Raw genomic sequence first — 25,806 nt, 5'->3', positions numbered from 1 at the left:
TAGCATCTGGAGTCGGGAAGGAATTTTTCCCTTTTAGGGCTAATTGGACCATGCCTTATAAGGGTTTTTTCGCCTTCCTCTGGATCAACAGGGATATGTGAGGGAGCAGGCTGGAGTTGTACTTTGTACTGGTTGAACTCGATGGACGTATGTCCTTTTTCAACCATAATAACTATGTAACTATGTAACTATGTAACCGACAAAAATGGGACCAGGTAGAATATTGGTTGGCCTCTCAAGCGTCCAGCAGCGGGTTAAGCACCAGCCCATCCTTGTCAGGCACAAGGTCCTCTGCCAGTTACACAACCGGCAGCTACACCATGCACACAACGGCCACATACCGAGTCCGACCAATTGTTCCATGACACAATGGGATGTTCAGAGGAGCTATCCCCCCCCCCCCCCCCTCCCAGATGTGCAACCTTGCATCTGTGAAAGGTCAATGGAACAGCCACAAATCTTGTGCCTGGATTCACAAGCAGTGAATGCTGAAAATACACCAATTACTGAAAGGCAAAGCGAGTACGAAGACACCCAAATCTCGCAATGTGCGCAGGAATTTGAATTGCAGGAGGTCTGCCAAGATGAGGCTGAGATGGGATTGAGGTGCGCAGAGGTTGTTCTGACTAGGAGCTCTACTCCAGTGCACACACATGAGATGGAAGAGGAGGTTACGGACGATGAGTTTGCAGACCCAGCATGGGAAGCAGGCCATCGCCGTCGGCATAGCACTACAGATGAGTCATCTGAAGAACCCACTGCTGCAAGAGTTCGTGTTGTGCCACAAAGTATTCAGGGAATATCGACCACAACAAGCGCAAAAGTGAGGCGCGCAAGAGGCATGCGCCAAACTCCCCAGCAAAGCAGTAGGTCCTCAAAAGTCTGGTCTTTTTGAAGACAGCAGGGAGGATGTAACCAAAGTGGTTTGCAAGATGTGCAGGACCACAATGACCAGGGGAAAAAATGTCAACAACCTCACCACCACCAGCATGCGCCGGCACATGGAGGCCAAACATCGCAATCTGTGGGCATACACACAAGGCCAGGGTACCGGCTTGCTTCCAGCCCCCTGCAACACTGCCTCCGTTTTGGACACCAGACCCTCCTCAGCAGCCCAGCCAATACGTGTTGGCCAACCATCAGTACCCGATGTCAGTCGCAGCAGTAGTGCTCTTGACTGTTCCCAGTCATCGATGACAACGACCAACTGCCCTTCAGTGTGCGAGCCTACTGTTCCGTTGTCTGTCCTGGAGATGTTGGAGCGCAGGAGAAAATTGCCAGCAAACGACCCCCGGGCCATGGCACTAACAGCCAGCATTGCCAAATTCCTGGCCTGCGAAATGCTGCCATATAGAGTGGTGGAGACAGAGAGCTTCAAATCCATGATGTCGATGGCCATACCACGTTACGTGGTTCCCAGCCGCCACTACTTTGTGCGCTGTGGCATGCCAGCATTACAGGAGCACGTGGTCGCCAAGATCACCCGAAGCCTGAAAAATGCAGTTGCCTGCAAGGTTCACCTCACCATTGACATGTGGACGAGTGTGTTTGGCCAGGGTCACTTACGGCGCACTGGGTGAACCTTGTGGAGCCTGGGAGTGACTCCTCACCCGCTATGGCACAGGTTTTTCCAACACCTCAAATAGCCGGACCTGCGTACCTACAAGTTGATGACAGCATCTACCTCTCTGGCTCCTTCTCCTCCACCGCCTCTCTAAACTCTACCTCATCTGGCAGCGCTAACTCAGCAATAGGTGTGTGGAAGCGGTGCAGCACAGCTGTTGCCATGCGTCAGCAGGCCTTATTAACCTTCCTGGCGGTAAGCCCGAACTGAGTTCGGGCTATGCCGCCGGAAGGCACCGCTCAGGCCCCGCTGGGCCGATTTGCATAATTTTTTTTTTGCTGCACGCAGCTAGCACTTTGCTAGCTGCGTGCAGTGCCCGATCGCCGCCGCTACCCGCCGATCCGCCGCAATTCCTCTCGCCGCGGCCGCCCCCCCCCCCCCCCCCAGACCCCGTGCGCTGCCTGGCCAATCAGTGCCAGGCAGCGCTATGGGGCAGATCGGAGTCCCCTCTGACGTCACGACGTCGATGACGTCGGTGACGTCATCCCGCCCGTCGCCATGGCGACGGGGGAAGCCCTCCAGGAGATCCCGTTCTTTGAACGGGATCTCCGGATCTCCGATCGCCGGCGGCGATCGGAGGGGCTGGGGGGATGCCGCTGAGCAGCGGCTATCATGTAGCGAGACTTTGTCTCGCTACATGAAAAAAAAAAAAAAAAATTTAAAAAAAAAGATTTGCTGCCCCCTGGCGATTTTTTTGCAAACCGCCAGGAGGGTTAAAGCTGATCTGCCTTGGAGATAAGCAGCACACAGGCGCTGAAATTTGGTAGGGAATACAGGAACAGACCCAGTTGTGGCTGGCTCCGCTGGACCTGGAACCAGGCCTGGTTGTGTGTGTTAATGGGAGCAATCTCATTCGCGCGTTACAGTTGGCAAAGCTGAGACACATCGCTTGCCTGGCCCACGTTCTGAACCTAGTGGTTCAGCGGTTCCTCAGGACATACCCAGATGTGGCGGATCTTCTGCAGAAGGTGCGACGAATGGTAAAGCATTTTCGCAAATCCAGTACCGCTTCGACCGCACTCACCAAGTTGCAGCAGCAATTCAGTCTACCCAACCATCGCTTGGTGTGTGATGTCCCCATGTGCTGGAATTCGATGCTGCACATGTTAGCACGCCTTTGCAAGCAGAAGAGTGCTGTAGTCCAGTACCAGATGGAGCAGTACCGAGGCTTATCCAGTCAGCTGCCAAACTTCTGTGGTTCAGATTGGGCCACCATATTGGACCTCTGCGAAGTCCTCCAAAATTTTGAGCAATCCACGTTGGTTGTGAGCGATGATAACTCAGCATTACAATACCACTGCTGTTTACTGAAGAAATCAATGTTGAAGATCAAGGAAGACACAAATCAGGATGGAAGAGGAGGAATTGAGAGAGGACACCGCACAGCGTGATATCCACATCAGGCAATCTGCCTTGTATGATGAAGAGGTCGAGGAACAGCTGGAGTTGGAGCAGGACATGGATGCCTCCACTGCCGAGGGACATGGCATGTTTGACTTGCACAATTCAGCGGGAATGGGCAGGAGAAGAAGACGAGGAAGAAGGTGGGCATGATGCTGGTGAAGGTGCATCACAAGCAAGCACAGAACATGATGATGACGAGCAACCTGTTGGGAGTCTGGCACACATGGCTCAGTTCATGTTAGGCTGCATTGAACGCGACCCGTGCATTGTCCGAATTCTGGCGGACGTGGATTACTGGGATTATACCCTTCTAGATCCACGCTACAAAGACATTTTTCCAACATTGGTTGAAGAAAGTGTCAGACAGGTAAAAATGCAAGAATACCAGAAGGCCCTTGTGGAGAAATTAGTGAGGAGATTTGCATCCTCCTCCAGCCACGCCGACAGACTGACTTCCGCTAACCCAGGACTAGGAGGTGAGCAAAGAACAACACAAGCTGCAGCTAGTGCCCACAAGGGAACGGTATCGGCAGTGTCCAAGGTGTGGCAAAGTTTTCTGACACCCAGGCAGCAGCCCACAGAACAGCATCGGCGCAGTTCCACCTCCACCAACACTGCTCGCCTGCAGAGGATGGTCACGGACTACATGTCAGATGGCGTAGCCGTGTTCATCGCTCCCCATTAATTATTGGGTCTCTAAGCTAGACACCTGGCACGAACTGGCACAGTACGCAATAGAGGTGCTGGCTTGCCCTGCTGCCAGCGTTATGTCCGAACGTTTTTTCAGTGCTGCCGGAGGCATCGTCAGAGATCGGCGTATCCGCCTTTCCACAGCAAATGCAGACCATCTGACACAAATAACAATGAATAAAACGTGAATTGGAACCGACTTCACAACACCTCTCGACCAACCACCATGAACATCTGTGCTGGGTTAGCGTTGCCGGTCCCAGATAGGAATAGAATTGCTTTTCAGGAATATCTCCTTTGTATAATATTTATCAATGCACGGCGGCAAAATGCATTGGTTTAAAGTGAACCTGAGGTAAGAATGAGATGGAGGTTGCCATATTTATTTCCTTTTAAAGAGGACCCGAGGCGGGGTTCTTCCATCGCAATCCATATACAGAGGCTGGGTCTGTCTATAGAGCCCAGCCTCTGTTTCTAGTTCGTTCCCTCCAAAGCCCCCCCTGCGCGCTGTCAGACCCCATAAAACACAGCCGCGCTATGCGGCTGTGTTTACCTCACTACTGTCAGTCTCGGCTGCACCCCCGCCTCCTGAATTGCTCCGGTCCCCGCCCGCGTCCCTTCCCTCCAATCAGCGGCGAGGAAAAGGAACGTGGGGGGGGGGACCGGAGCGATTCAGGAGGCGGGGGAGCGGCGAGACTGATAGTAGTGAGATAAACATAGCCGGCTGCGACACGCTGCGTGTCGCCAGCGCGGCTGTGTTTTATGGGGTCTGACAGCGCGCAGGGGGGCTTTGAAGGAAACGAACTAGCAACAGAGGCGGGGCTCTATAGACAGACCCAGCCTCTGTATAAGGATTGCGATGTAAGAACCCCGCCTCGGGTTCTCTTTAAACTATACCAGTTACCTGGCAGCCATAATGATTTATTTGGACGCAGTGGTGGGTGAATTGAACCAGAAAGAAGTATGCAGGTAATCTTGCCAGGTCGGACATTATTGTCAGACATGAGTCCCTGCTTTTATTCTGAGCCTAAGATCTATGTGTAAATGCCCCCCCCCCACACACACACACACACACTATTTCCAACCCATTTTGCAGAAGTTTCCCTCATTTTTCAAATTTTTTTCAGGCCTGCAAAGTAGGCATGCTCGGGTCCCCATTGACTTCAATTAGGCTCGGTGTTCGGCGGAATACCCCGAACATCCGGACCATGTTCGGCCGAGCCGACCCGAGCCCGAATATCTGGGTGTTCGATCAACACTACGTGGCATGCCGGAGGGGGATCCATGGTAAAAGTCCCACCAAAAAGTACGTAGTTGATGCAGAGTCGTGTTTTAATCGTGAAAGGGCAGACATCACAGTACATATTGTGGAATTAAGTACTTTAAAACAGGGGTCCCCAACCTGTGGTTCGCGGCCCACTGCTGGTCCATGGAACGTTTGCAGTTGGGCCGCGGGACAGTCCTCTTGCCCCCCCCCCCCCCGCTTGTCCCCCACCCCCCACGGCCGCCGCTGCTGTTACCTTAGCCGGCGGCCGCTTATTCCCCTTTCAGCAGCGGCTGCGGGGGGAGGGGGGGACGCTATACTGGGGCACTGTACTATCTATACTGGGGCTATACTAGCTATACTGGGCACTATACTAGCTATTCTGGGACTATACTAACTATTATGGGCATTGTACTAGCTATACTGGGACGATACTAACTATACTGGGCACAGTACTAGCTATACTGGGCACTGTACTAGCTATACTGGGGCTACACTAGCTATACTGGGGCACTATACTGGGGCACTATACTGGCTATACTGGGGCACTATACTGGCTATACTGGGGCACTATACTAGCTATACTGGGCACTATACCAGCCATACTGGGGCACTATACTAGCTATACTGGGCACTGTACTAGCTATACTGGGGCTATACTAGCTATACTGGGCACTATACTAGCTATACTGGGGCTATACTAGCTATACTGGGCACTGTACTAGCTATACTGCGGCTATACTAGCTATACTGAGGCTATACTAGCTATACTGGGCACTATACTGGGGCTATACTAGCTATACTGGGGCTATACTTGCTACACTGGGGCACTATACTAGCTATATTGGGCTCTATACTAGCTATACTGGGCACTATACTAGCTATACTGGGGCTATACTAGCTATACTGGGGCTATACTAGCTATACTGGGGCACTATACTAGCTATACTGGGGCACTATACTAGCTATACTGGGGCACTATACTAGCTATACTGGGCACTATACTAGCTATACTCGGGCACTACACTAGCTATACTGGGGCACTACACTAGCTATACTGGGGCTATACTAGCTATACTGGGGCTATACTAGCTATACTGGGGCTTAGTGATGCTCGGATACCCCTTTTTATTATTCGAGTTTGGTCGAATTCGAATAGTAAATTATTTGAATTCAGTCGAATATTTGAGTCGAATATTTTTTACTATTCGATTCGACCTCGGACTTCGAGCTCACTATTCGAGTCGGTATTCGAGCTCATTATTCGAGCTGACTATTCGAATTGGCCTTAAATAGCTTCCAACACTTGTTTTGAGGGTGAATGATGCAAGAAACATCTTTTTTTCCAAGTAACAACAGCAAGTGATTATGTGGGGATGTTCCTTTAAAAAAAAAAGGTGGAAAGAGAAGTTGTGTCCAGAATTTTGTTCAGTACTGTATATACTTCTTCTTCTTCTTCTTCTTCTTCTTTTTATCTTCTATATCTTCTTCTTCTTCTTCTATATCTTCTTCTTCTATATCTTCTTCTTCTATATCTTCTTCTTCTATATCTTCTTCTATATCTTCTTCTTCTATATTGTCTTCTTCTTCTTCTTCATCTTCTTCTTCATCTTCTTCATCTTCTTCATCATCATCTTCTTCTTCATCTTCTTCTTCATCTTCTTCATCTTCTTCATCTTCTTCTTCTTCATCTTCTTCTTCTTCATCTTCTTTTTCTTCTTCTTCATCTTATTCATCTTCTTCTTCTTCATCTTCTTCTTCTTCATCTTCTTCATCTTCTTCTTCTTCATCTTCTTCATCTTCTTCATCTTCTTCTTCTTCATCTTCTTCTTCTTCATCTTCTTCATCTTCTTCTTCTACATCTTCTTCATCTTCTTCTTCTTCATCTTCTTCATCTTTTTCATCTTCTTCTTCATCTTCTTCATCTTCTTCTTCTTCATCTTCTTCATCTTCTTCTTCTTCGTCATCTTCTTCTTCTTCATCTTCTTCTTCTTCTTCTTCTTCTTCTTCTTCTTCTTCTTCTTCTCCTTCTTCTTCTTCTTCTCCTTCTTCTTCTTCTTCTCCTTCTTTTTCTATATCGTCTTCTTCTTCTTCACTTATTTCTCTTTTATATTTTTTTTTTAAAGAAATGCAGCTATTTTTGAGCGTAATAAATAGCTGGTGGCGCACGCATGTTGGAAGCGCCATTGTATGTGCTACCTGGCAGTGGAAACACACAGACAGCAGGAGGTAAATTCAGCAGCAGCAGCAGGAGGAGGCGGATGATTGTGTGGCAGCAGGCAGTCAATGAGGCAGGCAGCGAGACATAATAGGCTGTGTGGTACCTAGCGGTGGTACCAGGCCGAAAATACACAGCATGAGGTTCCAGACAGCAGTCGTGAAGCCCACATCATGTCCAATACACAACTGGGACAACACAGTTTTCAACCCGGACACCTCTAAAAATAATATCACACAGTATTAAAAAAAAGTATATATAATTTTTTTGTTTTTTTAAAGAAATGCAGCTATTTTTGAGCGTAACAAATAGCTGGTGGCGCACGCATGTTGGAAGCGCCATTGTATGTGCTCCCTGGCAGTGGAAACACACAGACAGCAGGAGGTAAATTCAGCAGCAGGAGGAGGAGGATGAGTGTGTGGCAGCAGGCAGTCAATGAGGCAGGCAGCGTGACATAATAGCCCTGGTACCTAGCGGTGATACCAGGGCTGTAAATAAACAAAGCAGGCAGGAGGTCCCAGACAGCGGTCGTGCAGCCCACATTGTGTCCAATACACAACTGGCACAACACAGTTTTCAACCCGGGCACCTCAGAAAAATTAAACCTTTTTTTTAATGGTTTTTTGGTTTTGTTTGTAAAACAAATTACACAGATATATAGCTATTGTTTAACGTAATAGCTGGTGGCATAGTGGCAGCAGAAGGTAAATCTGTGTACCCTGGCGTTGGGAAACACAGACAGACAGCAGCAGCAGCAGGAGGAATGGAGGAGTAATTATGTGAACAGCTATTGTTTGACGTAATAGCTGGTGGCAGAGTGGCAGCAGAAGGTAATTCTGTGTACCCTGGCAGTGGGAAACACAGACAGACAGCAGCAGCAGCAGGAGGAATGGAGGAGTAGTGTGAGTGTGGCAGCAGGCAGGCAGCGTGACATAATAGCCCTGGTACCTAGCGGTGATACCAGGGCGTAAATAAACACAACAGGAGGTCCCAGACAGCGGTCGTGCAGCCCACATTGTGTCCAATACACAACTGGGACAACACAGTTTTCAACCCGGGCACCTCAGAAAAATTAAACCTTTTTTTTTTAATGGTTTTGTAGTTTTGGTTTTACAACCAATTACACAGATATAGCTATTTTTTGATGTAATAGCTGGTGGCAGAGTGGCAGCAGAAGGTAAATCTGTGTACCCTGGCGTTGGGAAACACAGACAGACAGCAGCAGCAGCAGGAGGAATGGAGGAGTAATTATGTGAGCAGCTATTGTTTGACGTAATAGCTGGTGGCAGAGTGGCAGCAGAAGGTAATTCTGTGTACCCTGGCAGTGGGAAACACAGACAGACAGCAGCAGCAGCAGGAGGAATGGAGGAGTAGTGTGAGTGTGGCAGCAGGCAGGCAGCGTGACATAATAGCCCTGGTACCTAGTGGTGATACCAGGGCGTAAATAAACACAACAGGAGGTCCCAGACAGCGGTCGTGCAGCCCACATTGTGTCCAATACACAACTGGGACAACACAGTTTTCAACCCGGGCACCTCAGAAAAAGTAAACCTTTTTTTTTTTAATGGTTTTGTAGTTTTGGTTTTACAACCAATTACACAGATATAGCTATTTTTTGACGTAATAGCTGGTGGCAGAGTGGCAGCAGAAGGTAAATCTGTGTACCCTGACAGTGGGAAACACAGACAGACAGCAGCAGCAGCAGGAGGAATGGAGGAGTAATTATGTGAGCAGCTATTGTTTGACGTAATAGCTGGTGGCAGAGTGGAAGCAGAAGGTAATTCTGTGTACCCTGGCAGTGGGAAACACAGACAGACAGCAGCAGCAGCAGGAGGAATGGAGGAGTAGTGTGAGTGTGGCAGCAGGCAGGCAGCGTGACATAATAGCCCTGGTACCTAGCGGTGATACCAGGGCTGTAAATAAACACAGCAGGCAGGAGGTCCCAGACAGCGGTCGTGCAGCCCACATCGTGTCCAATACACAACTGGGACAACACAGTTTTCAACCCGGGCACCTCAGAAAAATTAAACCTTTTTTTTTTATGGTTTTTTGGTTTTGTTTGTAAAACAAATTACACAGATATATAGCTATTGTTTGACGTAATAGCTGGTGGCATAGTGGCAGCAGAAGGTAAATCTGTGTACCCTGGCGTTGAGAAACACAGACAGACAGCAGCAGCAGCAGGAGGAATGGAGGAGTAATTATGTGAGCAGCTATTGTTTGACGTAATAGCTGGTGGCAGAGTGGCAGCAGAAGGTAATTCTGTGTACCCTGGAAGTGGGAAACACAGACAGACAGCAGCAGCAGCAGGAGGAATGGAGGAGTAGTGTGAGTGTGGCAGCAGGCAGGCAGCGTGACATAATAGCCCTGGTACCTAGCGGTGATACCAGGGCGTAAATAAACACAACAGGAGGTCCCAGACAGCGGTCGTGCAGCCCACATTGTGTCCAATACACAACTGGGACAACACAGTTTTCAACCCGGGCACCTCAGAAAAATTAAACCTTTTTTTTTTTAATGGTTTTGTAGTTTTGGTTTTATAACCAATTACATAGATATAGCTATTTTTTGACGTAATAGCTGGTGGCAGAGTGGCAGCAGAAGGTAAATCTGTGTACCCTGGCGTTGGGAAACACAGACAGACAGCAGCAGCAGCAGGAGGAATGGAGGAGTAATTATGTGAGCAGCTATTGTTTGACGTAATAGCTGGTGGCAGAGTGGCAGCAGAAGGTAATTCTGTGTACCCTGGCAGTGGGAAACACAGACAGACAGCAGCAGCAGCAGGAGGAATGGAGGAGTAGTGTGAGTGTGGCAGCAGGCAGGCAGCGTGACATAATAGCCCTGGTACCTAGTGGTGATACCAGGGCGTAAATAAACACAACAGGAGGTCCCAGACAGCGGTCGTGCAGCCCACATTGTGTCCAATACACAACTGGGACAACACAGTTTTCAACCCGGGCACCTCAGAAAAAGTAAACCTTTTTTTTTTTTAATGGTTTTGTAGTTTTGGTTTTACAACCAATTACACAGATATAGCTATTTTTTGACGTAATAGCTGGTGGCAGAGTGGCAGCAGAAGGTAAATCTGTGTACCCTGACAGTGGGAAACACAGACAGACAGCAGCAGCAGCAGGAGGAATGGAGGAGTAATTATGTGAGCAGCTATTGTTTGACGTAATAGCTGGTGGCAGAGTGGAAGCAGAAGGTAATTCTGTGTACCCTGGCAGTGGGAAACACAGACAGACAGCAGCAGCAGCAGGAGGAATGGAGGAGTAGTGTGAGTGTGGCAGCAGGCAGGCAGCGTGACATAATAGCCCTGGTACCTAGCGGTGATACCAGGGCTGTAAATAAACACAGCAGGCAGGAGGTCCCAGACAGCGGTCGTGCAGCCCACATCGTGTCCAATACACAACTGGGACAACACAGTTTTCAACCCGGGCACCTCAGAAAAAGTAAACCTTTTTTTTTTTAATGGTTTTGTAGTTTTGGTTTTACAACCAATTACACAGATATAGCTATTTTTTGACGTAATAGCTGGTGGCAGAGTGGCAGCAGAAGGTAAATCTGTGTACCCTGACAGTGGGAAACACAGACAGACAGCAGCAGCAGCAGGAGGAATGGAGGAGTAATTATGTGAGCAGCTATTGTTTGACGTAATAGCTGGTGGCAGAGTGGAAGCAGAAGGTAATTCTGTGTACCCTGGCAGTGGGAAACACAGACAGACAGCAGCAGCAGCAGGAGGAATGGAGGAGTAGTGTGAGTGTGGCAGCAGGCAGGCAGCGTGACATAATAGCCCTGGTACCTAGCGGTGATACCAGGGCTGTAAATAAACACAGCAGGCAGGAGGTCCCAGACAGCGGTCGTGCAGCCCACATCGTGTCCAATACACAACTGGGACAACACAGTTTTCAACCCGGGCACCTCAGAAAAATTAAACCTTTTTTTTTATGGTTTTTTGGTTTTGTTTGTAAAACAAATTACACAGATATATAGCTATTGTTTGACGTAATAGCTGGTGGCATAGTGGCAGCAGAAGGTAAATCTGTGTACCCTGGCGTTGATAAACACAGACAGACAGCAGCAGCAGCAGGAGGAATGGAGGAGTAATTATGTGAGCAGCTATTGTTTGACGTAATAGCTGGTGGCAGAGTGGCAGCAGAAGGTAATTCTGTGTACCCTGGAAGTGGGAAACACAGACAGACAGCAGCAGCAGCAGGAGGAATGGAGGAGTAGTGTGAGTGTGGCAGCAGGCAGGCAGCGTGACATAATAGCCCTGGTACCTAGCGGTGATACCAGGGCGTAAATAAACACAACAGGAGGTCCCAGACAGCGGTCGTGCAGCCCACATTGTGTCCAATACACAACTGGGACAACACAGTTTTCAACCCGGGCACCTCAGAAAAATTAAACCTTTTTTTTTTTAATGGTTTTGTAGTTTTGGTTTTACAACCAATTACATAGATATAGCTATTTTTTGACGTAATAGCTGGTGGCAGAGTGGCAGCAGAAGGTAAATCTGTGTACCCTGGCGTTGGGAAACACAGACAGACAGCAGCAGCAGCAGGAGGAATGGAGGAGTAATTATGTGAGCAGCTATTGTTTGACGTAATAGCTGGTGGCAGAGTGGCAGCAGAAGGTAATTCTGTGTACCCTGGCAGTGGGAAACACAGACAGACAGCAGCAGCAGCAGGAGGAATGGAGGAGTAGTGTGAGTGTGGCAGCAGGCAGGCAGCGTGACATAATAGCCCTGGTACCTAGCGGTGATACCAGGGCGTAAATAAACACAACAGGAGGTCCCAGACAGCGGTCGTGCAGCCCACATTGTGTCCAATACACAACTGGGACAACACAGTTTTCAACCCGGGCACCTCAGAAAAATTAAACCTTTTTTTTTAATGGTTTTGTAGTTTTGGTTTTACAACCAATTACACAGATATAGCTATTTTTTGACGTAATTGCTGGTGGCAGAGTGGCAGCAGAAGGTAAATCTGTGTACCCTGGCGTTGGGAAACAAAGACAGACAGCAGCAGCAGCAGGAGGAATGGAGGAGTAATTATGTGAGCAGCTATTGTTTGACGTAATAGCTGGTGGCAGAGTGGCAGCAGAAGGTAATTCTGTGTACCCTGGCAGTGGGAAACACAGACAGACAGCAGCAGCAGCAGGAGGAATGGAGGAGTAGTGTGAGTGTGGCAGCAGGCAGGCAGCGTGACATAATAGCCCTGGTACCTAGTGGTGATACCAGGGCGTAAATAAACACAACAGGAGGTCCCAGACAGCGGTCGTGCAGCCCACATTGTGTCCAATACACAACTGGGACAACACAGTTTTCAACCCGGGCACCTCAGAAAAAGTAAACCTTTTTTTTTTTTAATGGTTTTGTAGTTTTGGTTTTACAACCAATTACACAGATATAGCTATTTTTTGACGTAATAGCTGGTGGCAGAGTGGCAGCAGAAGGTAAATCTGTGTACCCTGACAGTGGGAAACACAGACAGACAGCAGCAGCAGCAGGAGGAATGGAGGAGTAATTATGTGAGCAGCTATTGTTTGACGTAATAGCTGGTGGCAGAGTGGAAGCAGAAGGTAATTCTGTGTACCCTGGCAGTGGGAAACACAGACAGACAGCAGCAGCAGCAGGAGGAATGGAGGAGTAGTGTGAGTGTGGCAGCAGGCAGGCAGCGTGACATAATAGCCCTGGTACCTAGCGGTGATACCAGGGCTGTAAATAAACACAGCAGGCAGGAGGTCCCAGACAGCGGTCGTGCAGCCCACATCGTGTCCAATACACAACTGGGACAACACAGTTTTCAACCCGGGCACCTCAGAAAAATTAAACCTTTTTTTTATGCTTTTTTGGTTTTGTTTGTAAAACAAATTACACAGATATATAGCTATTGTTTGACGTAATAGCTGGTGGCATAGTGGCAGCAGAAGGTAAATCTGTGTACCCTGGCGTTGAGAAACACAGACAGACAGCAGCAGCAGCAGGAGGAATGGAGGAGTAATTATGTGAGCAGCTATTGTTTGACGTAATAGCTGGTGGCAGAGTGGCAGCAGAAGGTAATTCTGTGTACCCTGGAAGTGGGAAACACAGACAGACAGCAGCAGCAGCAGGAGGAATGGAGGAGTAGTGTGAGTGTGGCAGCAGGCAGGCAGCGTGACATAATAGCCCTGGTACCTAGCGGTGATACCAGGGCGTAAATAAACACAACAGGAGGTCCCAGACAGCGGTCGTGCAGCCCACATTGTGTCCAATACACAACTGGGACAACACAGTTTTCAACCCGGGCACCTCAGAAAAATTAAACCTTTTTTTTTTTTAATGGTTTTGTAGTTTTGGTTTTACAACCAATTACATAGATATAGCTATTTTTTGACGTAATAGCTGGTGGCAGAGTGGCAGCAGAAGGTAAATCTGTGTACCCTGGCGTTGGGAAACACAGACAGACAGCAGCAGCAGCAGGAGGAATGGAGGAGTAATTATGTGAGCAGCTATTGTTTGACGTAATAGCTGGTGGCAGAGTGGCAGCAGAAGGTAATTCTGTGTACCCTGGCAGTGGGAAACACAGACAGACAGCAGCAGCAGCAGGAGGAATGGAGGAGTAGTGTGAGTGTGGCAGCAGGCAGGCAGCGTGACATAATAGCCCTGGTACCTGGCGGTGATACCAGGGCGTAAATAAACACAACAGGAGGTCCCAGACAGCGGTCGTGCAGCCCACATTGTGTCCAATACACAACTGGGACAACACAGTTTTCAACCCGGGCACCTCAGAAAAATGAAACCTTTTTTTTTTTAATGGTTTTGTAGTTTTGGTTTTACAACCAATTACACAGATATAGCTATTTTTTGACGTAATAGCTGGTGGCAGAGTGGCAGCAGAAGGTAAATCTGTGTACCCTGGCGTTGGGAAACAAAGACAGACAGCAGCAGCAGCAGGAGGAATGGAGGAGTAATTATGTGAGCAGCTATTGTTTGACGTAACAGCTGGTGGCAGAGTGGCAGCAGAAGGTAATTCTGTGTACCCTGGCAGTGGGAAACACAGACAGACAGCAGCAGCAGCAGGAGGAATGGAGGAGTAGTGTGAGTGTGGCAGCAGGCAGGCAACGTGACATAATAGCCCTGGTACCTAGCGGTGATACCAGGGCGTAAATAAACACAGCAGGCAGGAGGTCCCAGACAGCGGTCGTGCAGCCCACATCGTGTCCAATACACAACTGGGACAACACAGTTTTCAACCCGGGCACCTCAGAAAAATTAAACCTTTTTTTTTATGGTTTTTTGGTTTTGTTTGTAAAACAATTTACACAGATATATAGCTATTGTTTGACGTAATAGCTGGTGGCATAGTGGCAGCAGAAGGTAAATCTGTGTACCCTGGCGTTTGGAAACACAGACAGACAGCAGCAGCAGCAGCAGGAGGAATGGAGGAGTAATTATGTGAGCAGCTATTGTTTGACGTAATAGCTGGTGGCAGAGTGGCAGCAGAAGGTAATTCTGTGTACCCTGGCAGTGGGAAACACAGACAGACAGCAGCAGCAGCAGGAGGAATGGAGGAGTAGTGTGAGTGTGGCAGCAGGCAGGCAGCGTGACATAATAGCCCTGGTACCTAGCGGTGATACCCTGACAGTGGGAAACACAGACAGACAGCAGAAGGGCAGTACACAGCAGCCCACTGTAGGTGTAAAATTTGTGGCTGCAGGCGACGTAATAGTCAAAGTGAACCAGGCTGGCTTAGTGAGCAGGAGCCAGGAGGTGGTAAAGGGTGGTAAGGCACATTAACGATGGTTCTTCAGTTCATGTCCCCCTCTCGCCGACAACAGGGGCCAGGAACTCGCCTTCCACCCACGCCTGGTTCATCTTGAGAAACGCCAGTCTGTCCACAGACTTGTGAGACAGACGTGAGCGTTTCTCGGTGACCACGCCACCAGCTGCACTGAAGCAGCGCTCGGACAGCACGCTGGAAGGGGGACAGGACAGCACTTCCAGGGCGTACTGCGCCAACTCGCTCCAGATCTCCAGGCGCTTGACCCAATACTCCATGGGATCAACAGGGGCATCGCTGTCAAGCCCGCTGTAGGACCCCATGTAGTCAGCCACCATTCGGGTCAGGCGCTGGCTGTGACCGGAGGAGGATGCTGCTGCATGCACCTCCTCTCTAGTCACTGCTGCCGGAGCCTCTACAGTCCTGTAGAGCTTGTTGCTGAGAGACAGCAGGTCTGTGGGGCGCTTGCTGCTGGATGCAGGCACCTGCTGCTGCCTCTGTGCTGGCTGGACAGTGGGGGTGGAAGGCTGGGGGAAGGCTTCCTCCAAGCGCTCAACAAGGGCCTGCTGCAAGCTCCTTATTTGTTGCGCTGGGTCTCCTCCTGCAGGCGGCAGGAACTGGCTCAACTTCCCCTTGAGGCGTGGGTCCAACATCATGCTGATCCAGATGTCCTCCCTCTGCTTCATCTGGATCACCCTGGGGTCCTTGCGCAGGCACGTCAGCATGTGCGCTGCCATTGGGAAGAGGCGGGCCACGTGTGCTGGCACATCGGCGGCAGTGCTGTCCTCATCCTCCTCCTCTCCCTCCTCAGCCTCATCCTCTCTCCACCCCCGCACCAACTCAGCTGCACTGTGCTGATCCCCCTCATCAGCAGCAAGGTCAGGGACCTGCACCAAGTCCTCCTCCTCCTCCCCCTCAGAGGTGGACTGTGCAGCTGCTTGCCGCTCCTGCTGGTCCAAGGCTGCCGCTCCCTGTTCCAGCAAAGCATCGAGGGCTCTGTTCAGCAGACAAACCAGGGGCACCCACTCGCAGACCATAGCATGGTCCCTGCTCACCATGTTAGTAGCCTGCAGAAAGGGAGCCAGCACTAAGCACACCTGCTGCATGTGCCTCCAGTCATCATTGGGGACGATGGACGGGATGTTGCTGGTCTTGTCCCTTCTCTGAGCGGCGGAAACAGTGGCCAGGGCAAGGTACTGGTTGACAGCGTGCTTCTGTTCAACCAGACGCTCCAACATCACCAGGGTGGAGTTCCAGCGAGTCGGAACGTCAAGGATCAGCCGATGGCGTGGCAGCTCCAGCTCCTTTTGCACGTCTTCCAGGCTCGCACAGGCTGCAGCCGAGCGCCGGAAGTGACGCACAACGTTCCTTGCCGTTTCCAGCAGTTCACCCATCCCCTGGTAGGTGCGCAAGAACTTCTGCACCACCAGGTTCAGCACGTGGGCAAGACAGGGGATGTGGGTCAGGTTTCCCCTGTCTATTGCGGCAACCAGATTGGCCCCATTGTCGGCAACCACCTCTCCGACTCTGAGGCCTCTGGGGGTCAGCCAAATCCTCTCCTGTTTCTGGAGTTTGGCCAACACATGGGTTGCCGTCAGCTTGGTCTTCCCAAGGCTGACCAAGTGCAGCAGCGCTTGGCAGTGGCGGGCCTTCACGCTGCTGCTGAGGCGGGGGGTTTGGCCAGGTGTGCCGGAGGATGGCAGAGGATCGGAGGAACCTGCTGCAGTTCCCCTGACCCTGCGGGGTGGCACCACCCACTGTGTTGCTGCTGCTGCTGTGCCCGCTGCTGCTCTCCCATCCTCACCCCCTTCCACCAAGCTGACCCAGTGGACAGTGAAGGACAGGTAGCGGCCTGTCCCGAAGCGGCTGCTCCAGGAGTCCATGGTGACGTGGACCCTTTCACCAACCGCGTGCTCCAGCCCTCGCTCCACATTGGCCATCACAAAGCGGTGCAGTGCAGGAATGGCCTTGCGGGCGAAGAAGTGTCTGCTGGGGAGCTGCCAGTCTGGGGCTGCACAAGCAAGCAGCGCACGCATGTCGCTCCCCTCCTGCACGAGCGTGTACGGCAGGAGTTGGGAGCACATGGCCCGTGCCAGCAAGCCGTTTAGCTGCCGCACGCGACGGCTGCTGGGAGGCAGAGCCCTAACCACCCCCTGGAAGGACTCGCTCAAAAGGCTCTGGCGTGGCCTTTTGCTGGCACGGGAATCAGCAGACACAGCAGAGGAGGCCACTGAGGACTGGCTGCCAGAACAGGCCTCAGTGTCGGCGGCAGGAGTTGCAGAGGGGGGAGGAGCAGTGCATTTCCGCACTCCTGCTGGTGCTGCTGGAGGAGCAGGAGGGCGGGTGGCTGCTGTTGCTGCTGCTGCTGCTGCTGCTGAAGGCTGTGCAGTGATGGGTGTGGTGCCACTGCCAGCACCAGATGCCTTCAGCCTCTGGAACTCCTCATGCTGGTGGAAATGTTTCGCAGCAAGGTGGTTGATGAGCGAGCTGGTGCTGAACTTTAAGGGGTCTGCACCTCTGCTCAACTTCCGCTGACAGTGGTTGCAAGTGGCGTACTTGCTGTACATTGTGGACATGGTGAAAAATCGCCAGATTGGTGACAAAAACAACCCCCTACGGCATGGAACCGCTGCTGCCTGTCTCCCTGTGGTGGTTGGGGGGGGGGGCTTGGGTGCGGCTGGTGGTGGTACTGGCAGATGCTGCTGCTGCTGCTGCTGAGCCTGAGACACCAGCAGGCTGTGGGACCTGCCTACTGCTGCCAATGATGCACCTCCTTGCAAGGCCCACAAGCGCATCCTCCTCCTCCTCCTCAGAGCTGCTGATGACGACATCCCCTGGAGCTGGTGGCACCCAGTCTCTGTCTGTCACCGTGTCATCATCATCCTCCCCCTCCTGAAACATGTCCTGCTGGGATGATGACCCCCCAAACTCCTCTCCTGATGCATGGATGGGCTGCTTGACTGTCGCCACAGTCTTGCTGTCCAATCCCTCCTCGCCCAAAGTGCCCATCAGCATCTCCTCCTCCAAATCGCCAACAACAGCAGACAATTTACTCATGATGCCTGGGGTCAAAAGACTGCTGAGTGACAGGTCGGCGACTGACGGTGAACTGGCCTCCTCCCCAGGCCCTGCTGGGCGGCTGCTGCGAACAGGGGTGGTGGTGGTGGTGAGGGTGGAGGCCTCGGATGCAGAGCTGATGGCGGGCTGCTCATCCTCCGTCATCAGTTGCACCACAGTGTCTGCATCCTTTTCCTCAATGGGACGTTTCCGACCCGGCTGGAGGAAAATCGGAGCAGGTGCTACACGCTGCTGCTGTGTCTCTGCAGCGTGAGTTGCAGATGCTCCTGCTGGGCGGCGCCCAAGGCGTCCATGGCCAGTGGCTATAGGAGGAATGTTAGCCACTGACGCTGCTGCTGCTGCGGAACTGTGCATGGTGGCACGGCCGCGGCCTGCCACAATGCTGCTCCCTCTCCTCCTGATTCCCTTGCTGCCCTTCCCCTTGCCCAAACCGCGCTGGCTGCCACTTCCAGACATCTTAGATGTTTTGGGCGTAAACACAAAAGTTTTTTAAAAGGGCGGGTGAAAAGTGGGGTACTTTAATGGAGTGGGTTGGTGGGTGAGGTGACACTAATCACTAAGTGATTAGATCGCTAACTGATTAGTACAGTACAAATACAAAATACAATAATCGGTAATCAGTAAGTGTGAACAGTGAACAGTGAGTGTGTCCCCTAGTACACTAACTAGAAATTACAATAATCAGTAGTAATCACAAGGAAATAGAGTGTGTGTACACTACAGACAGTGAGTGCACGCACGCGCACACACGCGCAGGAGCTAGCCTATGAACAGTGACTGAGTGAGTGTCCCTAGTACAGTAAGTAAGTAGTAACAGTCAGGAAGTACAACTAGAAATTACAACTTAATCAGATTCAGTAATCAGTAGTAATCACAAGGAAATAGAGTGTGTGTACACTACAGACAGTGCACGCGCACACACACGCAGGAGCTAGCCTATGAACAGTGACTGAGTGAGTGTCCCTAGTACAGTAAGTAAGTAGTAACAGTCAGGAAGTACAACTAGAAATTACAATAATCAGTAGTAATCACAAGGAAATAGAGTGTGTGTACACTACAGACAGTGAGTGCACGCACGCGCACACACGCGCAGGAGCTAGCCTATGAACAGTGACTGAGTGAGTGTCCCTAGTACAGTAAGTAAGTAGTAACAGTCAGGAAGTACAACTAGAAATTACAACTTAATCAGATTCAGTAATCAGTAGTAATCACAAGTAAATAGAGTGTGTGTACACTACAGACAGTGCACGCGCACACACACGCAGGAGCTAGCCTATGAACAGTGACTGAGTGAGTGTCCCTAGTACAGTAAGTAAGTAGTAACAGTCAGGAAGTACAACTAGAAAATACAATAATCAATAGTAATCACAAGGAAATAGAGTGTGTGTACACTACAGACAGTGAGTGCACGCACGCGCACACACGCGCAGGAGCTAGCCTATGAACAGTGACTGAGTGAGTGTCCCTAGTACAGTAAGTAAGTAGTAACAGTCAGGAAGTACAACTAGAAATTACAACTTAATCAGATTCAGTAATCAGTAGTAATCACAAGGAAATAGAGTGTGTGTACACTACAGACAGTGCACGCACACACACACGCAGGAGCTAGCCTATGAACAGTGACTGAGTGAGTGTCCCTAGTACAGTAAGTAAGTAGTAACAGTCAGGAAGTACAACTAAAAATTACAATAATCAATAGTAATCACAAGGAAATAGAGTGTGTGTACACTACAGACAGTGAGTGCACGCACGCGCACACACGCGCAGGAGCTAGCCTATGAACAGTGACTGAGTGAGTGTCCCTAGTACAGTAAGTAAGAAGTAACAGTCAGGAAGTACAACTAGAAATTACAATAATTAATCAGTAATCAGAAGGAAATAGAGTGTGTGTACACTACAGACAGTGCACGCACACACACACGATCACACGCAGGAGCTATGAACAAACAGTGACAGTGAGTGTCCTAGTTAGTCCTAGTACAGTTATATAACTACAGTACAAAATACAATCACTCAGTAGTACTAGTAAAGGACAGCAGAAATACTGGTATAGATGAGAAGAAATAAACTAACAGAGGACAGGAGAGAACAGCTGAGCTGCCCACACAGGCAGGCCCTGAGGCCTAAAGTTGTGTAAGCTTGCCTGCAGCAGCTGGCTCTCTAGTAACACACAAGCTACTAACTAAAATACAATGTCTATCTAACTAACAACAATATAGGTGTATATAGGAGGTGTATGTGAGCAAAAACGCTAGGTGAATGACCACAATAAAGCTCTTGCTAAGCCAAAGCACAAAGGAGCAGATCTCTCTCTGTACAAAGTCAGGCAAGGACGGAAAAACCGAACATGGCGGCCGCTATTTATAGGGTAGGGGCTGGCCAGGGTCCCCCTCAGTGATTGGCTGCCGTCAGAGGGCCTGGGAGCCCTCTGATTGGCTCTAAGGACATCAATCTGGGCTATGACGCTATTCGAGCTCGGTATTCGAGCTCGAATAGCGCTGTTAGCTCGAATAGCGCGAATAGTGAATGTGCTATTCGAGTTCACTCGAATAGCCCATTCGAATATCTCCAGCTATTCGGAGCTCGAATACCGAGCTCGAATAGCTGAAAAAGAGCTCGAATATTCGAGCTACTCGAATATTCGAGCTCTGCTGAGCACCACTGCTGGGGCTATACTAGCTATACTGGGGCACTATATACTAGCTATACTGGGAACTTTACTAGCTATACTGGGGCACTACCTACCCATACTGGGGCTATACTAGCTATGCTGGGGCACTATACTAGCTATACTGGGGCTCTATACTAGCTATACTGGGGCTCTATACTAGCTATACTGGGGCTATACTAGGGCACTATACTAGCTATACTGGGGCACTATACTAGCTATACTGGGGCACTATACTAGCTATACTGGGGCACTATACTAGCCATACTGGGCACTATACTAGCCATACTGGGCACTATACTAGCCATACTGGGAACTATACTAGCTATATTGGGGCTATACTAGCTATACTGGGCACTATACTAGCTATACTGGGGCACTATACTAGCTATACTGGGGCACTATACTAGCTATACTGGGCACTATACTAGCCATACTGGGCACTATACTAGCTATATACTGGGCACTATACTAGCCATACTGGGCACTATACTAGCTATACTGAGCACTTTACTACCCATACTGGGACTATACTAGCTATACTGGGACACTATACTAATTTGGTCAGAAAGTGGTCCCGGGCCGGAAAAGGTTGGGGACCCCTGCTTTAAAACATCCGGTGTGCATACACGGCAATAAGGTAGTGTAAGGGTTATGCCCGAATCACACTGACAGAGGAAACGCAGTGTTTATGCACCGCAAACAACCTCAAAGAGCGTAAGTGATAACATCAGGTGAGTAAATCATTGTTTTTACTAGTTGACACCTCCAGGACATAAATGTTAGTCCTCTCAGCGGCATTCTTTTTACAGTGGAGTGTAGTGGTCGCCATGCTTGTGGTTTTCCAGCCCCTATATTCGGGCTGAGGTAGTTCAATGCCAGTTAAGCGAAAAAAAAAAACACTGATTCTGCACTGAGAGCTTATACAGGGGCCACTAGTGGATACTAGATGCCAGTAGTGGTGGTGAAGGATTATTGGGTTATGGTCGGTGCACTACCGTCTTTCCCCAAATTTAAGACTTCCCCCTAAAGTAAGATACCCCATATATTTCGAGAGTGCTCGAAATATAAGACATCCCCCTAATATAAAACCTAGTGGCAGACCGGTTCCTGCTCGCTTGCCCGCCTGCTCCCTTTACCTCCCCTGCTCCCGCCGCTGTCCCCTCGTTGAAGTCCTGAATCCTCTGCTGATTATGCCTGTCATTAATCACACCGCAGATTAGCGGTGACTCGGGGTGAAAGCAGCTACAGGAATGTATCAGGTAACAGTGCCGCCCTATACAGGAAGTGATCTCTGTTTAATTCCTGTCGGCGCTGTTACCTGATACATTCCTGTAGCTGTTTTCACGCGAGTCAACGCTAATCTGTGATTAATGACAGGCATAATGAACAGAGGATTCCGGACTTCAACAAGGGGACAGCGGCGAGAACGGGAGGTAAAGGGCACAGGTGGGCAAGCAAGCGGGCGGGCAGACTGACATAACCAATCAGGAGAGGCTTCCGGAGTTTAACAGGAGCACAGCGGCAAGAGCAGGGGAGGTAAAGGTAGTGGGCGGGTAGGGGAAATCTATCTGGCTACCATCATAGAATTTAAGCCCTCCCCGAAAATAAGACCTAGCACAAATTTTGAAAGACAAATTAATATAAGACAGTGTCTTTTTTGGGGGGAAACATGGTACTAGGGCCAGCAGACTTGTCTCCAACAGCTAACATGTGAACTGGACAAACAGAATTGCAATATAACAATAGCAAGAAAAAGAAAAACAGCCCTTAGAAGGGTGAACTAATGTAGCACTAGGCACTGACTGCATCTGTCTGCAACAGCTAAAGTGCACTCTGTGGACACACTGAACAGCAATATCACAAGATCAAAAAATAACTTTTAGAAGGGCTCTGGGATTTTATATATGGTTAATTGTTATTGTAGCAGCAAGAAACTCCAATGGGGACACAGAACACAGGCCTAAGTAACGCTTTCCCTATCTGCAGCACAGCTCTCCCTGATCTGCCTAGCACAGAAGCCAGACTGCAAAATGTCTCCTGAGCTGGCTTTCTGATAGGTGTGTGGGAGGAGGGGGGTCCAGGTGGGAGGGATAGCTGATTGGCTGTCATGTGCCTGCTGACTCCGGGGTGAGGGGTCAGAGACAGTTTGGCTTCATTATAATGTATAGGGGGGTCGGTCAAACACGCCATGTGTTTGCCTGAGGCGGCAAACGCGAATATGTTTTTTTTTGCAGCGAACAGTTCTGGGCCATTTCTATGTGTCAGCTGCAAATTTATTGTCCTTAACGGAGTCGGGGGTTGTGGTTCAGTTGTTGGTGTACAGGGAGAACAGGATTTAGGAGAATACGCATTCAGAGCATTGAGCAGCCTCCATCCCCAGTAAGTCAACTTATTAAATTGCCCCTGCCAATCCCAGCAGTCACTGTTTATTGGTTCTTACAGGTCACTTCAAAGCTTGAAAGTTCCATTCATGTAGCACTCACCACAGTCATGTGCACAGAAAGTGTTCCTGTTCTGCCATCGGGACATTAGCAGGGGTCTCCAAATGGTGGAAGGGTCATCAGAGTTCATATGCAGTTCTACCATAAGGAGAGGTCAAGCAGCCAGGAAACAGAGGGGGTGGGGCATCATAACTCAGCACAGCCAGCAGCACAGTGCCCTGCCATGCCTGATCATTGCTGTGCTGCTGCTCATGTAGTCTTCTCGGCACAGTGAGAAGTCACGTTGATGTGACAAGTTCAGAGCTCAGCACAGCCATAGCGGGCATGAGGTATAACAGGTTTGGGCATTGAAAATGTTCGGCAGCTACCAGTGCCAGCCTGCTGCCCCTTGGTTGCGCTCTAGGCTCTGGCCTTTAGTGCCCTTGCCTGAAAAATCTAGCACAATGTGAGTGACTGAGAGCTCACGTCCAGTTTCTACCCTACATTTTGAATATCACTGTATGCTGTACATCACACTGTATGCATTGTTTTTCATGTTTAAATTGCTTGCTTTTCTTTAGATGTGCCTTAGTTACACACTTACCATCCGGTGCTACACAAACCTACCACTGTCCTGGGAGGAAGGGGCGATATGTAAATGTGGCCATACTTGGAAAGAAAGGAGTCATCAGTTTTTGTGAAATTCAGATCTTTGGATCTCTTGGAGTGTCTAGGAATGTCAGCGTTCCTCTGAGTGGTTCGGGGTCACCATGAGCTACCTGGGTGCTCCTTCCAACGTTCTCCTGACAGATGCAAGTGAAAGAGGAACATGATGTGACCTGGGCTTTGAAATAGCTCTGCAAATGTTAATAACTATCATACAATAAAGAAACAACATGATGCAGCCATTGCCTCTGTCTTGTGAACTATTGAAAATTATTATTATTATTATTATTATTAATAATCTATTGATATAGCACCAACATCTTCTGCAGCTCTGTACATAATACAAAACAGATGATAGTAAAGGTGTCCATACATTACTCAATTTGCAGCACCCGATATTCTGCCAATCAATGCCGCAACAGACAAATTCGATCAAAGTGATTGATCCAGCTAGCTGGAAAGGGCCCGGTTGAATGTACAGCATTCAATTTCCTGATGACCAATGGCCCTCTGGCCAGTCTCTTCCCCCCCCCCCCATGTGTAATATGTACCCCTTGGACCCAGGGTAAATGTTTCAATGTAGTTTTGGATCTCTTGTCCACTAGCGCTCCTCCTCCTGTATGCCATATCTGTCTCCATTGCTCCCCTACGCCTTTTCCACATGACTCCACTGCCTGTGCATGATGGCAGTATATGCGGCAGGATAATGGGGGTACAGGTGCCCCAGGCGGCAATGGAAGTTACGAGATAGTCACAGTGGCGTAGCAATAGGGGGTGCAGAAATTGCGACCGCATGGGGGCCCTTGGGCCAGAGGGGCCCTCTCTCAACCTCCTTATTAGTCCTGTGCAGATAATATTCACTTATTTAGATGCTTTAAATAGTAGTGATCATTTACACACTACCCATCCCCTTCTTGCACGTCTGACACTGTGGTTGTCTTTGATTGGTTTTGGTGCGCCGTATCAATTATGTACGGAGTGCTTCGGGGGGGGGGGGGGGGCACCATGTAAAACTTGCACCGGGGCCCACAGCTTCTTAGTTACGCCACTGGACATGCAAGCTAACAGACAGGTGAGCCAGAACTACTCTGCACAGTCCGGGGGCAAGATATTACTAGTAAGGATCTTGATTCATTAAGTTGCGCTGCTTCAGTAGCAAAGCCTAACCTCCCTGGCGGTACGATTCCTTCCTGATTTTAGGGTCTAAAAGTGGTACAATTTTTTTCATGTGCTTTTAGACCCTAAAATCAAGAAAAAAAATCATACCAGCAGAGAGTCTGTAGCAGCCCCAGCACTTACTCACCTCCCTGGGATCCAGCGCTGCAGTTCTCCCTCTGTCCTCCAGGTGGCGGCTGTAACCCTATAGTAAGTAGTTGGCGATCTCACCAGGGGGATGCAGAGCCTCCGAGGAGAGGAAGAGGAATGGCCAACAGCATCTGGATTGCCTGGGAGGTGTGAGAAAGCCCACTGCCCGCAATGCTCTGCACTGACCTCCCGGAAGCTACCACGAGTGAAGCTCGGGGTTACCACTCTGAGCTGCAGTTTTCCACCCCCAATTGTAGCTCGTGGTTGCCACCAAGGAGGTTAATGTGAGACAGCGCTTGTTAAAAGGAAGATCGGCCGATATGCACGCCTTACATAGCAGCGCTTCCTTTGTTCCGCAGTCTGCGTCGCTTAGATAGCAACACACATATTTTAAAATGCAGGTGGTTTTGTGAAGTGTTGCGACTGCGATACTTCACTAGCGGCTGTTACTATGTAAATTAACATAGCTACTATACATAGTAGCTATGTTACTTAACATAGTAGCGGCTGGGAGTGAAGTATTGCAGTCGTAATACTTCACAACAGGACCACCCACATTTAAAGTTACGCACATTGCTATGTAAGCTACGCGCGTAACTGTAAGGAAGGCACACTCCTTACATAGCAAGGAGCGCTGCTATGTAAGGTGTGCCCAGCGGCCACATTTTAAGAAGCGCTCCCTCACATTAAGCTGTTCTGCTTA

General features: G+C 49.6%; 1 protein-coding gene across 1 annotated transcript in view; it reads left to right on the top strand.

Annotated features, from left to right (window-relative positions):
• The window catches only part of LOC137571158 (fucolectin-like), a 74,347-nt gene extending 50,325 nt beyond the window's left edge, over positions 1-24,022 (top strand). Inside the window, exon 4 of the mRNA XM_068279936.1 lies at positions 23,714-24,022. Within this exon, the coding sequence (XP_068136037.1) occupies positions 23,714-23,906 (193 nt within the window). The 3' untranslated portion in view covers positions 23,907-24,022. The remainder of the gene's footprint in view (positions 1-23,713) is intronic.
• Positions 24,023-25,806: the final 1,784 nt, after the last annotated feature.

The sequence above is a fragment of the Hyperolius riggenbachi genome, chromosome 4 (assembly GCF_040937935.1).
Source record: "Hyperolius riggenbachi isolate aHypRig1 chromosome 4, aHypRig1.pri, whole genome shotgun sequence".
In the NCBI taxonomy this organism is placed as follows: domain Eukaryota; kingdom Metazoa; phylum Chordata; class Amphibia; order Anura; family Hyperoliidae; genus Hyperolius; species Hyperolius riggenbachi.
Note: the sequence above shows the minus strand (reverse complement) of the source record. Positions and strands in the feature narration are given on the sequence as shown.